Source organism: Periplaneta americana, chromosome 6 (assembly GCF_040183065.1).
Source record: "Periplaneta americana isolate PAMFEO1 chromosome 6, P.americana_PAMFEO1_priV1, whole genome shotgun sequence".
In the NCBI taxonomy this organism is placed as follows: Eukaryota; Metazoa; Arthropoda; class Insecta; order Blattodea; family Blattidae; genus Periplaneta; species Periplaneta americana.
The window spans coordinates 182,799,897-182,817,516 of record NC_091122.1 but is presented as its reverse complement, the minus strand read 5'-3'; the positions used below and the strand labels follow the sequence as shown (position 1 = coordinate 182,817,516).

General features: G+C 33.2%; 1 protein-coding gene across 6 annotated transcripts in view; it reads right to left on the bottom strand.

The window, feature by feature from the left end:
- The window catches only part of GABA-B-R1 (gamma-aminobutyric acid type B receptor subunit 1), a 163,837-nt gene that overhangs the window by 101,660 nt on the left and 44,557 nt on the right, over window positions 1-17,620 (bottom strand). For all 6 annotated transcript variants that reach the window (XM_069829698.1, XM_069829696.1, XM_069829699.1 and 3 more), the window contains exons 9-12: window positions 16,295-16,422; window positions 12,460-12,601; window positions 11,977-12,127; window positions 6,249-6,489 (exon numbers count right to left, since the gene is read on the bottom strand). In XM_069829698.1, the coding sequence (XP_069685799.1) occupies window positions 6,249-6,489; window positions 11,977-12,127; window positions 12,460-12,601; window positions 16,295-16,422 (662 nt within the window). The remainder of the gene's footprint in view (window positions 1-6,248; window positions 6,490-11,976; window positions 12,128-12,459; window positions 12,602-16,294; window positions 16,423-17,620) is intronic.

Sequence of the window (17,620 nt, the reverse complement as noted above, 5' to 3'; positions counted from 1 at the left end):
ATTGTCACTGCACCATGGTATGTACGTAATGATGTCATTCATCATGACCTAAACATTTCAACTGTGAAAGAAGAAATCTCTAAATTCAGTAAAAAATACCTGCACCGATTAAATCAACATCCCAATCATCATGCATTAAATTTGCTGGATAATAGTCAAACAACAAGAAGACTTAAAAGGGCCCATGCTCTTGACCTTCCATTCATTTTTACTACAGCTATTTGAAACATTGTTATTTTTCTTTTGGAGTATTGTCATGGGATAACATCTCCACTCACGTCATATTCTTTTATAATATTTACTTATTGTTTATTGTAGACAGATTGTAAATGTGGCATGTGTTAAATAAAAAAAAATTATTTCAATGATAACCTTTTTCCTCAATATACAATAATTGCCTTGCCAAAAAAAAAAAAAAATATATATATATATATATATATTTACTAGCATACTGCACTCTTCAACTGTATGTAAATATGCAGCTATTAATTCCTTTAATTTAATATCTGGTAATGATTTATTGTAAAATCATATTTACACTTGATTATACAGCTAACAATGAGAATATTTAAATTGTATTGATAGCTAAACGCAGTCAAAAAGCCAGAAAGCATAAAAAAAAAAAACAAATTTTTAATAGCACACATAATGAAACCTGCGTAAGTTAAATTGCTAACACAGTACTGGGTGTTATGTACTGTATCAGGTACAGTTCCAGCTGCTATAAGCTTGTGAGCTAGGACACAGAAATTCACAACTATAGCAATGCACCTGTGCCTATGTGTAAACTGTGACTTCAAATATAGCCTGTGCAATTAAGGATATGGTGAGTCCCAGCAAATGTTCCTGTTACGAGTCCCCCACTACTGCCACTGCTTGCATCTGCTTTACCAGATAAATTTAGGTATTATGTTATATTGATAAGTTTTCAAAATAGGACATCCCTGTTGTATGACTAAATCACTAAAGATGCTAATTCGACTATCCTCATGGGTTTGTCTCCCTTTATCTCTATGCCTGTAGGTGTAGTTGTAGTTGTAGGTACAGTGTAATTATTTGTAGCTGCAGTGTAATTATTGTAGTGTAGTGTAATTATTGTAGGTGCAGTGTAATTATTGTAGGTGTAGTGTAATTATTTGTAGGTGCAGTGTAATTATTGTAGGTGTAGTGTAATTATTGTAGGTGCAGTGTAATTATTGTAGGTGTAGTGTAATTATTTGTAGGTGCAGTGTAATTATTGTAGGTGTAGTGTAATTATTGTAGGTGCAGTGTAATTATTGTAGGTGTAGTGTAATTATTTGTAGGTGCAGTGTAATTATTGTAGGTGTAGTGTAATTATTGTAGGTGCAGTGTAATTATTGTAGGTGTAGTGTAATTATTGTAGGTGCAGTGTAATTATTGTAGGTGTAGTGTAATTATTGTAGGTGCAGTGTAATTATTGTAGGTGTAGTGTAATTATTGTAGGTGTAGTGTAATTATTGTAGGTGTAGTGTAATTATTTGTAGGCGCAGTGTAATTATTGTAGGTGCAGTGTAATTATTGTAGGTGTAGTGTAATTATTGTAGGTGCAGTGTAATTATTGTAGGTGTAGTGTAATTATTGTAGGTGCAGTGTAATTATTGTAGGTGTAGTGTAATTATTGTAGGTGCAGTGTAATTATTTGTAGGTGCAGTGTAATTATTGTAGGTGTAGTGTAATTATTGTAGGTGCAGTGTAATTATTGTAGGTGTAGTGTAATTATTTGTAGGTGCAGTGTAATTATTGTAGGTGTAGTGTAATTATTTGTAGGTGCAGTGTAATTATCTAAATTGTGTCATGTAATTAATTAAGTTGATATGTAATTAATAAGATGATATGTAATTAAGTTGATATGTAAATAAATTAAGGTGATATGTAATTAATTAAGGTGATATGTAATTAATTAAGGTGATATGTAATTACTTAAGTTGATAATAGTTGGGTGAAATAGAAGTACTTATAAGTTAGGTTTACTTTTGCATCTATTTATTTATAGTTAGAAGTAAATTTACGTTTATTTTTATTTTTTATTGCTGTAATTATTGTATTATTGTATATTATATATCACTGCCACAGGGTGTATACCCAATTCTAGTGTTAATAAATACATACATACATTTCATCACTCCTAATTGCTGTTCAAGCTCTCTTTCAAGCATAGTTTTTATTGTGTACGTTACAAGATATAGGAAATGAAGGAAAGAGAGATAGAGGTCACCATGTAAAGGCTGCATGTTGGTGAATCCCAATTCCCTGAAATTGGTTGTATCAATCTGTTTTTGGCTGTCTTCAGTAAAGGCACAGAGTGACTCAGCTAAAAAATAAGTGTAATTCATTACGTTGCATTGTGTTTTGCAATGGTTACATATTCTGTGCGTGAAAACTTACATACGGAAAAAGAAATTGTGTGGCAGAACAAGGGACAACTTCAGATGTAAATTTCCTGGCAGTCAAGTTTGTATAGAAAAAAAATACTAAATTTAGTGAACATGTTTAATGACACAGATTCCATGAATGATGTGAATTATGTATCACACAAGATGGGCAACACTTCCAGCAGCTACTGCATGGAGGGTGAGTAATGAACATTATTAATGTAACAAAATAGATAAGTTTTAATCCAGTGAAGCATCATGAGTTCAAGGATGCAACAGGAACTATAGCAGGGGGACTTGCCACTGGTTGGCATACAGAAACATCGAGAACGTTCATTGGAACTCACTGTATAAATTAAGTTGTACGTTATGTGATGACATTGTGAACTTATAGTACAGCACGAAATTAGAAAAATATACACATCCTACTTGTATTGAGAAGTCCTTATTTTGCAGCATGGAGTTCCAGAAATATAATAATAATAATAATAATAATAATAATAATAATAATAATAATAATAATAATAATAATAATAATAATAAACGAAAATCATCATTATGGATGAGGTGAATGACAAGCAGTAAAAGTACGGAAGGTCAGAGGAAATAAAAGAAGAATAAGTGGGTTGGAGGGGAAGGGGGAAAGAGGAAAAGCTGGAGAAAGAAAGAGACATTTAAAGGAGCATGAAAGGTCTAACCCGCTAAAATTAAATTTACCAAATTCATTTCCCATTTTCTCTGGTACTATTCAAGATAATATAATGAACATTTTATAGAATATATGTTCATATTTCGTAACGTCACTAATCTTTTTTCATCAAGTTACATTACTCCAAAGCAAGAAATAATTTTTAATTTTATGTCATTGTTTTTTTCTTTCTTTCAATTTTTATTTTTTTATGGTGTCAATATTTGTTCTAGCTCTACCGTAACAGGTTCACATTATAACGTTACGAATAAATGGACAATTTTCACAGTTCCAGCTTAAGCTGTTCCTGAGAAAATGGGAAACTCGTAAAAGAAAATTTAGTTCTTCAGAAATTGCAGTAAAAAAAAAAACATGAACACTTTCATGAGTTTTTACCACCTTGAATTCCAAACAAGAAGCGGCACTGCCAACATGGGCAGTGTAGTTTATGAAACAGGCCAAACCACAGCCTGAGTTATTCAATTTTAACTGAACAAGTGCTCACAAAAATAAAAACAGAATCGTGCAGTAATATTGTTATTAAAAATGCTTATAATCAACCAACATTAATGAAACATGGATCAAATTAACAGAAAGTTCCAAATATTAATATGTCATAAAAACACAAAATATGATTTTTTATCCCACCAAGACCACCTTTCATAAAACTCATATAAAGAAAAATAATTTGAATAAAAATATTTTTATAAGATGTTTCATATATCAATATGAGAGGAGCTTACAGCATAAATGGTGTAACTCCACTTTTCATGAGAATGGAGTTACTAGCATATTTTGTAGCAAGAATATCCATCCATACTTTTCAATGTTACAAGAAAATACATATACAGTACAAACAATCACAATACTGAGATGTCAGCACTATGTTTACTGAATTTTCTCTCTACGTTTTCACTTTTAGAAATACTCCTTTTTCACAGAAGTATCCCAGATAAAGTTAAGCTACGGTCACACATCGCTACTTTTGCAGCACAACTTTTGTACTGCAGCTGCAAAAGTTGCGTGTCGTGTTCACACGTAAGCCAAAAGTAGCGCGCTGCACACTACTTTTCGTGCTGCGCAACCCGAGTGCAGCAAAAGTTGCAACTGGAGGTTGCGAGTCTGTTCACACACAAGGCGCTACTTTTGCAGCCGCAGTCATGCTGCAGGTTCCCATCTCCGTGTTGACTTCTCAACATACATTTTGTGGTTATGTTCGCATTATTAAGAAACTCATGCGAAAGCTTCCTTATCTATTATTTGCTTTTCTGTCGTATCTAGTATTCAGCAATTGACATCTTTACTATGAAGCTTATAAAAACGCCTATATACTTAAATGATAACCAACGGCATATTCACGTAACCAATGTTGGCAACCCTCCTGTTTGGAACTACGCTACGGAAAATTATATCGTCAGCAATTATGCTCAGACTGTGTTGTGTATTTAATAGCTGTTACAAATAATTTATTTTCATCACATTTAACATTAAAATATATTCAAACAATAAAAGTATCATTGGCACATTTGGGTGGTAACACTGGTTGCAACCGCAGTAAAAGTTTCAACAAAACCGATATCAAAAATGCTGCGGCTGCAACCCTGAGAACCTTGTTCACACGTCGCTACTTTTAAGTTGCGCGCAGCATGGAAAAGTAGCGGGCAGCAGGTTCGGCAGCCGCTACTTTTCGGGTTGCACCGTTGTTCACACGTCGCAGTACAAGAGTTACGCAGTTTTTTGTACTGCAGCGCTGCAAAAGTAGCGACGTGTGACCGTACCTTTACACCATTTGTGCTTTAAGCCTCATGTGTTTTTTCAATAAACTCTTGCCAGTGAACATAAATGAAATTCAGAAGAAACATAGTTTGGTTGATATCTAATGTCGAGCAGTTGGCAATGATATAATCCGCTCCCTTGCACTCTAACATTTACCAGGAAGACTGGATAACTGAGTAAAAGTTGGACAGTAAAGATGATCTTCAGTAGCATTACAGAAGGGCATGTAGGAAATTCTGCAATACCAATTCCGTGTAAATTTTTATTAAGGTAAATCACCTGTATGAATTTTGGGCTACTGACAAGAGATGGAGAAAGACCAGCAAGGCCTCTGAAACGTTTCACAGTCAATCTGGTCTAACATTAGTAAAAATCGTCAAGACAATGACGACAAAGTGAGGCACAATACCAGTAAGGAAGGCTGCAAAAGGGTATCTGTCGGATACAGAGGGGAGAGCCATTAATCCTTCCCATTGAAGGCCTTAAGGAACCAACGTGGACAAATACCCAATGTCCCATCCCTACCTTCCCGTGGTGCAGCTGTTAGTAAGCATAATTTTACAAGCTGAACTAAAGGGAGGGGCTACTCATCAATTAGCACTGGTCAGCTTGATGAGTTATTGACTGAATTTGGTATAATTTTCCTCTATCCAATACCTAATTCCCTCTTTACCCTTTCCTATCCAGTCCTCTGACTGAACTCTTACTTTCTTCGACCCCGACAGCATTAGAGCATTCGAGGCCTAGGGGTTCATTTCCCTTTCCTTCCTCCTCTTTCTACTTTTCTGTTCCTAGTGCTGACCTGCTATGGCACTAAAATCGTCCTCCAGTGGCTTAAGGAGGGAAAGCTGGTGATCAACAAGATCTCCCAGCTAGGTCCAATGGACCCGTCAACCAACAGCAGGTGTGGTCCTCCAGACATTCTGGGGGTTGTGTGTGGATGAAGTAGCCACCAAAACGTTAAAATATGGTGTTCACTTAAATCGGCTACAACTTGCCATTTTCACTTTGATAATATCTTTGAAAAATATTGGAGTGCAAGAGGTCAAATGACTTTATTGTCTAACGCCTGGCATTAGAAAACAACAACAACATAGGCCTACCAGTAAGGAAACGAAAATGCAAGGAGAGTAAAGGATTAAGCCTCATCATGAGAGGCAAGCAAGTTTTAAACTCTGAATATAACCTAACTGTTGATTATATATTGTTTTCTAGGTGAGTTCATTGTTAATAACTTAGATTATGAAGAACTTCGACAAAAGTGTGTAGGCCTATAAATATTTCAGTAATTAACTTGTTTACACTCAAAGGTAAATTAATCCAATTCAATATTTATGTTGCACATATTTGTTCTTTAATAATTCAAATATCAGTCATCCCATGATACCAACCTTAACCTCTGATTTTGCTTTCGTGGTTAGGCGGTGCACTCTCCACACTTTGCTGAACATGGCTCCATACGCCAAGGTGAAGCCGATGCACAGCAGCCAGGCCCGAGCCTGGCACACTATCGGGTACACGCGCGGACTCACAAACTGACCATCCAGTCCTAGCAGAAACACAGACCACAAACACGTGCACACCCCCAGCAACATGATGGTGTTGCACACGGGGTGGGACGACTGGATGACCCTGAAAATTACAATCAAATAAAGTGTTCAGTTACTTTCATTTCATACTGCGTTTATTATATTTTAGTTAATGACGTTGGTTAATCATTATTTATTTAATATTCAGTATATTTTAGTTAACAACGTTAGTTAAATCATTATTTATTTAATATTGATTATATTTTAGTTAACGATGTTAGTTAAATCATTATTTATTTAATATTCATTATATTTTAGTTAATGATGTTAGTTAAATCATTATTTACTTATATATTTTTCTAAATTATAGATATCAGCTCAAAGAATTTGAGTGACCACAAGGGTCCTGAATACAATAAACATGTACAATATAATGTGATGTGATACATTAAAGAAAAAAGAAAGTTAATTCATTATATTTTAGTTAACGATGTTAATTAAATCAATATTTATTTAATATTCGTTATATTTTAGTTAACGGTGTTAGTTAAATCAATATTTATTTAATATTCATTATATTTTAGTTAACAATGCTAGTTAAATCAATATTTATTTAATATTCATTTTATTTTAGTTAACGATGTTAGTTAAATCAATATTTATTTAATATTCACTATATATTTTAGATAATGATGTTAGTTAAATCATTATTTATTTAATATTCATTATATTTTAGTTAACAATGCTAGTTAAATCAATATTTATTTAATATTCATTATATTTTAGTTAACGATGTTAGTTAAATCAATATTTATTTAATATTCGCTATATATTTTAGATAATGATGTTAGTTAAATCATTATTTATTTAATATTCATTATATTTTAGTTAACAATGCTAGTTAAATCAATATTTATTTAATATTCATTATATTTTAGTTAATGATGTTAGTTAAATCAATATTTATTTAATATTCACTATATATTTTAGATAATGATGTTAGTTAAATCATTATTTATTTAATATTCATTATATTTTAGTTAACAATGCTAGTTAAATCAACATTTATTTAATATTCATTATATTTTAGTTAACGAAGTTAGTTAAATCAATATTTATTTAATATTCATTACATATTTTAGATAATGATGTTAGTTAAATCATTATTTATTTAATATTCATTATATTTTAGTTAACAATGCTAGTTAAATCAATATTTATTTAATATTCATTATATTTTAGTTAACGATGTTAGTTAAATCAATATTTATTTAATATTCATTATATTTTAGTTAACAATGCTAGTTAAATCAATATTTATTTAATATTCATTATATTTTAGTTAACAATGCTAGTTAAATCAATATTTATTTAATATTCATTATATTTTAGTTAACGATGTTAGTTAAATCAATATTTATTTAATATTCATTATATTTTAGTTAACAATGCTAGTTAAATCAATATTTATTTAATATTCATTATATTTTAGTTAACGATGTTAGTTAAATCAATATTTATTTAATATTCACTATATATTTTAGATAATGATGTTAGTTAAATCATTATTTATTTAATATTCATTATATTTTAGTTAACAATGCTAGTTAAATCAATATTTATTTAATATTCATTATATTTTAGTTAACAATGTTAGTTAAATCAATATTTATTTAATATTCGCTATATATTTTAGATAATGATGTTAGTTAAATCATTATTTATTTAATATTCATTATATTTTAGTTAACAATGCTAGTTAAATCAATATTTATTTAATATTCATTATATTTTAGTTAACGATGTTAGTTAAATCAATATTTATTTAATATTCGCTATATATTTTAGATAATGATGTTAGTTAAATCATTATTTATTTAATATTCATTATATTTTAGTTAACAATGCTAGTTAAATCAATATTTATTTAATATTCATTATATTTTAGTTAACGATGTTAGTTAAATCAATATTTATTTAATATTCACTATATATTTTAGATAATGATGTTAGTTAAATCATTATTTATTTAATATTCATTATATTTTAGTTAACAATGCTAGTTAAATCAACATTTATTTAATATTCATTATATTTTAGTTAACGAAGTTAGTTAAATCAATATTTATTTAATATTCACTACATATTTTAGATAATGATGTTAGTCAAATCATTATTTATTTAATATTCATTATATTTTAGTTAACGATGTTAGTTAAATCAATATTTATTTAATATTCACTACATATTTTAGACAATGATGTTAGTCAAATCATTATTTAATATGTATTATATTTTAGTTAACGATGTTAGTTAAATCAATATTTATTTAATATGACTTCTAGGAAAGTACAATGGCTAGATGCCAATAAAGCACCTTTTTCTCATAAATATAAATGAACAGTTTAACTTGTAATTATTGATGATTTACATAAAAACATAAAAGAGATTTGTAGCTTATAATGAATCAGATATTTATTAAATTGGTAATAAATAATAAATTGGGCGAGAATGATTCACTAAGAATGTAAAATGCCGTTGGCCTTATGAGGCAACTAAGCCAGGAGATAATGGTGTAGGGTGGCCAGTTTCTTCCCCCTCCTCCATTGCATACATCACTGACTAAAAACGTAAAAAGAGATATAAGAAGCCTAATATATTCAATTAATTCAAGGGCAAACTGAAGCTTAGAGAGCAAAAATCGGTATACACGTCTTATTTTCGATGATTCATATGCATTAAAAAGTGCAAGTTACTCCTTCACATGCCAAGAAGGTACTTGGAGGTACAGCTCCATGTTTCCTTGACCTCGGCACTAGAATGAGGTGGTGTGATCAGCACCACACTCCAGGAAAGACCTGTACTCAATTTGACAGGAGGCTGAATGAACCTCAGGGCTATTCTGTAAGTTTGGTAAAGAGAAAAATCCATCACCAGCTGGGATCAAACCCCGAACCTTCCAGTCTGCAGTCAATTACTCTGCCAACTAATCTATCTGATGCATGCACATATGCTAAAAAACTAGGATATGTGCACAAGAATTAACAAAATATGCACTAATACAAAATGAAAAACTGACTTTATTTTAAGCACTTTACTTTAATGTATTGCTCACGTGCTTCAAAATGTTAAATCTATTGTACTTTTCAATTTATTTTTAAATTTGAGTAAACAATTACATTATATATTTACAAATAAGGCAATAAAAGTATTCTATTGTACACAATAAACTTCAAGATCTGCGACTTCATTTTTTGCTGAAATTGGAGTTGCAATAAACTATTATATCAATATTTTTCCAAATCCTCAGACAACAAAAATTTTCTGTTGTACACAAGAAGGTTTATATAGGAACCAGTCAGCAAGTAGGAAGCTAAAACCTTTTCTTTGCAACGATAGGTTCCTTAATTTGCTGTTATTCACCCTGACACTACAAGTGTGGCTCATAGATGTCACTAGTGCTGAGAAGAGTAGAGCACTTAGTTCGTCAGAGACTATCCAGAGTGCACCACAGGCAGGGATCTACATTACACACAGAATGAATAAGGTATGATGATGATGATGATGATGATGATGATGCTAGAGAATTGCTGGAATGTCACAATCTCATATTTGTACAGAACAAAGAGTTTAATAGTGCATGCTTTGTTGATTGTTGTAGTGCCATTATCGTCAGACTGCAGTAAGTGAAATAAAATTGGAAAGTGGCTCCATTGTCTGTTTCTCGTAATTTGCATATTGCGATCTTCCATTTTTTTAAACATTATTTTCAGGGTTGATAAATAAAGATCAATAAAAGATATACATTTATATACACTAAAAGCGGAAATATCGACGGCCCAGTTCAAAAGGGAAACAACTCAAAATTTAAAGTTTTGATAAACCTGCACTTTAAAGCTTTATGGTGCTGTGCAAAATCAAAAGATTGTTAAAATTACTCCAAATTCTATTAATGATGTTTTATATATACTATAAATTTCAAATTGTTCCGTGCCGTGGCACTGTGGTCTAAGGCATCCTGCCTAGGACTCGGGTTATTACGGAATGCACGCTGGTTCGAGTCCTCATGGGGGAAGAAATTTTCTCATGAAATTTCGGCCAGTGTATGGGACCCAGCATCGTGATGCACTTGGGGAGGTACGATAGGTAGCGAAATCCAGTTGCAAACAGCAGCTATAACGGCTGGGGGGATCATTGTGCTGACCACACAATACCTCCATTCTGGTTGGATGATCGTCCACCTCTGCTTCGGCATGCAGACGTGAGGCCAGCAGCTGGCTGGTTGGTCTAGGCCCTTCACGGACTGTAGCGCCACGGATTATTTATAAATTACAAATTAGAACATGTTAATTGGATTTTTCACAGCAACATGAAGCTTTAAAATTCAGGTTTTTTCAAAACTTTAAATTTTGAGTTCTTTCACTTTTGAGCTACCCGTCGATATGCACTAACCTAGAGAATGCATATATATGCACTATAAAATTCTGACATTTGGTTACAAAGTAATGGTAGCATATGAAGAATCCACTGCAAGAATGATGGATGTCATTTGGTATACATTTTGCAGGAGAAGCAATTGAAAGTTTGAAATGCTTAGCGCTCAAAGCTTAACTGAGATTTTCCGATCATCACTGGACAATGACTATCAGTGTTAATGCCATGTAACTCTCTATGTACATTCTATATGTCTTAAGCTATGCATTGACAGTCTTGGTTCATTTTCGACAAGAAAGTGACATCCATCATTCTTGCGGTGGACTCTTCATATAATAATAATAATAATAATAATAATAATAATAATAATAATAATAATAATAATAATATTTATTAATACTATACACTTGAGCTACATTGGGCATTGCAGCCCGAAAGAGCAGAAGCTTGTGCTCGGGCGCAGTTCAGATCAGTTATACAAAATATATCACAAAATTACGAGAGTTCATTGAGCACAATCACATTAATAAATGGTAAAATACATACAGCATGTAATAACAGGGTCTATATACAAATAGAAAATACAGAAGTACATGAATATTAGAGTAACAATTTTAACTCAATTAGCTTAAACAATTAAATAATTAATCTGATTTGTTTCTTAAATCTATGTGTGTTAAGTGTCCTTAGCTCAGGGTAAGCTCTAATTAATGTATTATATATTTTGGGTCCAAAATTTCTGCTGTGTTTTAATCCAGCAGTTGTGTGGCATTTGGGAGTATTTAGAAAGAAACTGTAGTTTTGTCTCGTCTGGTATTCATGAGGATCATATTTAAATTTATTGTGGTTTTTATGGAAGTAAATCAGCAATTTTTGTTTATAAATTTGTTCTAGATTTGATACGCCAAATTCCTGAAAAATTAATTTTGTTGGGTAATCAAAAGGCTTACATAGACAAATTTTGCTAAAATCCGTCCCTAAAAGTTATAACAGTTAGTAATTCAGATTAACAAGGAGGTGATGGCAGAACAATGGCTACAACCCAGTTTTATGACTGCAGAAAAGAATGATCATGGAGTAGATGACATATTATATATTTTGTAATTTATATAATAATATCTGCTTTGGAAGAGGACAAGATGTGGGTTGAACATACCTCCTGTGGCGGTACCAAATATTGAACACAATAAGGGCTATGGCAGCCATAATTCCTATACAAGAGATCGTCCACATGCAGATGAAGAGAGGCAAGGAAACCGTGCGCAGCACCTGGCGTACAATGGTGCGGTCCTGTGGAACTTTGCCTCCTAGAAACAAATAACAACAGTATTACAACACAGTTTAAATCCTGAAGAAGGAGAGGGCATTGCTACACAAGCAATTAACAGAAAATATCCACAAAAAGACTGCCTGTATATTTACACAGATGGATCAAGAAGAAGAAGCTGGAGCAGGGGTTACATGTCTATACTTTTCCTTCATAAAAATGTCGGCAAATATACAACAAATTTTGATGGCGAGATTGAAGCCATTTAGATATCCGAACTGCCATGGGAACAACAACATTATCATCAAGGCTAGCCTTTCTTCCAGAAAACTAACAAACAATAATACTGAATTTCAATCATTAATCACTCACCGCTCCATTTCTCCCTGTTCAGCCATGTCAGATTGTCACTCTGGGTGTCGTAATATCCTAGCTTTACGTATGTTCCATTAATCATCTGTTCGATCTGCGTCAGCGCTATTCTGTCACCCTGAGAGCTGAATGCCACATAACCCTGCAACGAAACAAACAAAGAATGACATCCAAGATATAAAGCTGAAATGACTGCTTGGCTTTCAATGCATTTTCATCATTTAACTGTGCAGTGGAAGAAAATGAGTCTAAGATCGAAAAATCCTGTTGTCAGAAAAATACAGGACGACCCATATTTATACCCAACTTTTTATTCGTTTATCACAAGTAAATGAATTAACATGACAGGATCAAAGTAGCATGAACTAATAGTCCAGTCATTAGGATTGCTTAAAATTCCACCAATATTAAAATTCGATGTAAGTACCAGCATTTGCTGCACATTTTTCCAGACGTGGCTGTATTGCTCTCACAAGCATTTCATTTGGCACCCGGCCACACTCCTCTCGTCTGACCGTAGAATGTGTCGCAAAAGGTTAGGTTCCTCTTGAATCATGCTAGTAGAGACTCTGCAAACTCCATTCTGATATCACAGTCCTCACGTGACAGAGCTTGTACAAAGTGTGGCTTCCATGGCCGCCAATTCATTTCCTTTAGCAACCGCTGCATGGGCCCATAGGATACACCAGATTCCTGCTGGTACTGTAGAATGGATTTCTTAGACTTCTCTGGAAGGCCTCAGTAGCGGCTGCTTTGGCCTCCTCCGTGATCACTGTTTTTGGTCAACCAATACCCTTCTGTTGCGTAACTGAGTCAGTGTGAATCAAGTTGGCGTGAAGTCTCTGGATGGTCTTGTAGTCCAGCGTTGCATTTCTTCCTTCCACCATTCTCCACCATTTCTGTGCCATAATTGGGGACTGCCACACCTCCATTCGAGCACCAATTCGTGTTCAATTGTACACAGTGTTGTGACCATGCTTAATGTTTTAAGATTTACACTATATTTTTCTGTTCTTCTTCTTCTTCTTCTTTCTTGGCGCTACAGTTCATTGTGAACCTTGGCCTTCCACGATTTTCCGCCAGTTGTCTCGATCCTGCGAAATTGCTTTCCAATTCCTGTATCCCATCTTACATATATCTTCCTCAACTCCATCCAACCATCTTATTCTTGGTCGTCCACAGCTTCTTTGGCCCCCAGGATTTCCATTTAATATCCTTTTAGGAATTTCTACATCACTCATCCGTGCCACGTGCCCAGCCCACCTTAATCTTGCTGCTTTTACTGTTCTTCTAATAGGCGGATCTTTATATATGGAATAAAACTCATTATTATATCACCTTCTCCATCTTCCTCTCTTGAATACTGGGCCAATTATTTTACGGAGTATCTTCCTCTCAAAGGCATCCAAATTTCCAGCGTCCTTTTTTGTTAGGGACCACATTTCAGCAGCATATGCTGGTACAGGTCTTATAAGTGTTTTATAGATAGTTATCTTTGTGGTACGAGATAAAATTCTTGAACAAAGTAATTTTCTTAAAGCGAAGTAAGCTCTATTGGCAGCCATTAACCTCTGCTTTATTTCATATGAAATATCATTAGAATGAGTAACTGTTGATCCCAGGTATTTAAATTCATCGACTCTCTCGAAGTCATATCTGCCTATTGTTATTGAGGATGGCATATTCTTGAGGTTTGCCTTTCCACAAGCCATGCATTTAGTTTTCGACTGATTAATGGTCAATCCCATATTCCTTCCTGCCTTTTCTATATTCAAGAATGCATCTTCCATAGCCCTTCTAGATCTTGCCACTATATCTATATCATCGGCGTATGCGAGTATCTGCACTGATTTATAAAATATGGTCCCTCTGCTAAGTAGGTTTGCATCTCTTACCACCTTTTCCAATGCAACATTAAAAAGAAGACACGCCAGCGTATCTCCTTGTCGCACACCATTCTTAATATCCAATGGATCTGATAACATTCCTCTGACCCTTATACTGCTTCGGACATCTGACACTATATTTTTCTGATTACATTAAATGTTTCGGACTGTACTGAGAACACAATAAAGTAAAATAAAATGACAGCTTCTTTTGTGCTTTTAATGGTATGGAACACAGTAGATTTTAGTGGTGGAATGGGTCATTTAATCTGATTGGTTTTGCTACTACAGTGTAATAAAAAGTTGGACATAAATATGGGTCGACCTGTATAAAAACTGAAGTGTGTCACATACATTGCGACAGTTAAAACAGTATATCAAAGATCGATGAGACTGAATATGTGGGTTGACAGTGACATGTATCAATTTAGTAAGTCACCTACTGGTTTTACATAGAAATACTGTACAGCAAAAATTCCAAGTCTAAATAAACATGAAATTTGACAGATTGTATATTATTTTCCATATTTTTTTTTCTAGCATCATTATGCCTTATATTATTCTCATATCCCAGGTGGTGACAGGATTTTTTCTCGTTGCCAAACTTTCAGAACGGCCCCGAGGTTCACTCAGCCTCCTATAAAATTGAGTACCGGGTCTTTCCCGGGGGTAAAAGGCGGTCAGAGCGTGGTGCCGACCACACCACCTCATTCTAGTGCCGAGGTCATGGAAAGCATGGGGCTCTACCTCCATGCCCCCCAAGTGCCTTCATGGCATGTTACGGGGATACCTTTACCTTTTTACCAGTAGAATTATTTATATGCTTTTCTGAAGTCATTCAAGCTCAGCTTCAAATTCAACTAAACTATACTAAGACTCCACCTTGAATCTTGCATACACTACTTTTAACACTTAAATATAAATTATTGATTAAATGGTAAACTTACTAGTGTTAAATTGTATAAGCACGTGTGGCTTACAGCTGATTCGGTGTATCCTTCACACCATCATCAGAGCCTACTAGATCCCGGCATCATCTCGACATCACTGCCTGTTGTAGGGGTGCGTTTGCATGTTGAAAAGTGGAGTTGAATAGTGTGTGTGTTCTGAAATTGATCTGTGTATTGAGGATTTGATTGGGGTGTGTTTTAGTGTGTCTGTATATTTCATATTGCTCTAGTGTGTTGAGTTTTTGGTTTTTGGGTTGTATGTGTAGGATTTCCATGTCTGTATTTATAATATAACATACAATAACATAAATACGGACATGGAAATCCTACACATACAACCCAAAACCCAAAAACTCAACACACTAGAACAATATGAAATATACAGACACACTAAAACACACCCCGATCAAATCCTCAACACACAGATCAATTTCAGAACACACACACTATTCGACTCCACTTTTCAACAAGCAAACGCACCCCTATAACAGCAGTGATGTCGAGATGATGCCGGGATCTAGTAGGCTCTGATGATGGTATGAAGGATACACCGAAACAGCTGTAAGCCACACGTGCTTATACAATTTAACACTAGTAAGTTTGCCATTTAATCAATCACTTATACTAAGACATATAAAAAGTTTTTTTTTTTTCAAGGACGACATTCATTCATTCATTCATTCAGTGTTCTGCCAGAGGGCAGGTATTTCATTGCAAACCCAGCATTCTCCAATCTTTTCTATTTTCTGCCCTACTCTTTATATCCTCATATGATCCATATATCTGCTCCTTTATTAATCAAAAATTAAAATCCTCTATCAAAAAATGCTGTGTGCTACATTTTTGATTGTAGGAGTTTAAACCTCCTTTTTTTTTTAAAAATGTCTAACGAAACAGAACAGTGTATCAAAGTCTGACGAAGACACCAACGAACAAATACAGCATGCAACATTTCAATAAGAGACCTCAATACCAGTACAAAAGGATCACAACACTCACAGAAACGCCCAGGAATTGCGTGCTGTTGATGGCCGCATATATGTTGTCAGCTGTTTCTTTATCTGTATATGTAAAATTTTTCAGACTTCTCCCATGTTTGTTTAACCTTTCCATTGTCTTGTTGAATGCTAAAATCAAAGAAATTTAACGTACTTAAAAACATACTCCTGAGGCGAAGCAAATTAAGGAACAAAAGAGATTTAAGTTTGAAAATTCTCTGACAATCCATAATAAGAGAAGAATAATTTCACAATTCAGTTACTTTTTTCTGGTAATGACTATTAGAATAAAGAGCACCTTCCATCCGATCTCATGGACAGCAGCCATGAAAAACATAGCCATAAAATTCTAATGAATGTGAACATGCAAAGCAATATTATTAAAAATAACAAGTAGAGGAGAGGTAATTTATTTTTAAGTGGTTCAAACCAATACAACAGCTGTGATAGCACTGCTATAAAATGACGAGGATAGATTACACAGAATCCGTAATAGTTACGTGTACCTTGGACCTATATTTTATAATAAATTGCCTGAAAATTTAAATAGTAAAGCTTTTAAAATTAGAGTATACACGTGGTTACTAAAGCATTCTTTCTATTCAATTGATGAATTTTTAAATTTTAATTTATATAATATTAGTATGTAATTTGTTTTTAACAATGTAGTATGTACTGCTTTTTTGTTAATAATGACTTAGGCAAGTGCCTATATAGTGCCTAAAGACAATGAATAAACGCTACTACTGGTATATCATCTCATTAACAGCTTAAGATATGACATCATACAAACTGCATAACTTAATACGTCATTACAGAAGCTGTCATAAAACGCAATAGGGAACTGATCTGTCTGTCTGTCTGTCTCTCTCTCTCTCTCACACCATTTATCTCTACTCTCTCTTGTAACACAGCACCGATCTGCTATTGGTTCTCGCCATATGCAGGAGATTTTCCGTGGTACCGAATATATAGTTATGGAATTAATAAGAAAACATTTTCATTTAGAAACAAGACTTAAAAGGTTAATATAAAGTATATAAATATATTATATTTCATGTTAGTTCTAATTTAGAAACAATAATTAAAAGGTTAATGTAAAGTACATAAATATATTAATATATTTCATGTTACTTCTAATTTAGAAACAATAATTAAAAGGTTAATGTAAAGTATATAAATATATTATATTTCATGTTAGTTCTAATTTAGAAACAATAATTAAAAGGTTAATGTAAAGTACATAAATATATTATATTTCATGTTCGTTCTAATTTAAAAACAATAATTAAAAGGTTAATGTAAAGTACATAAATATATTATATTT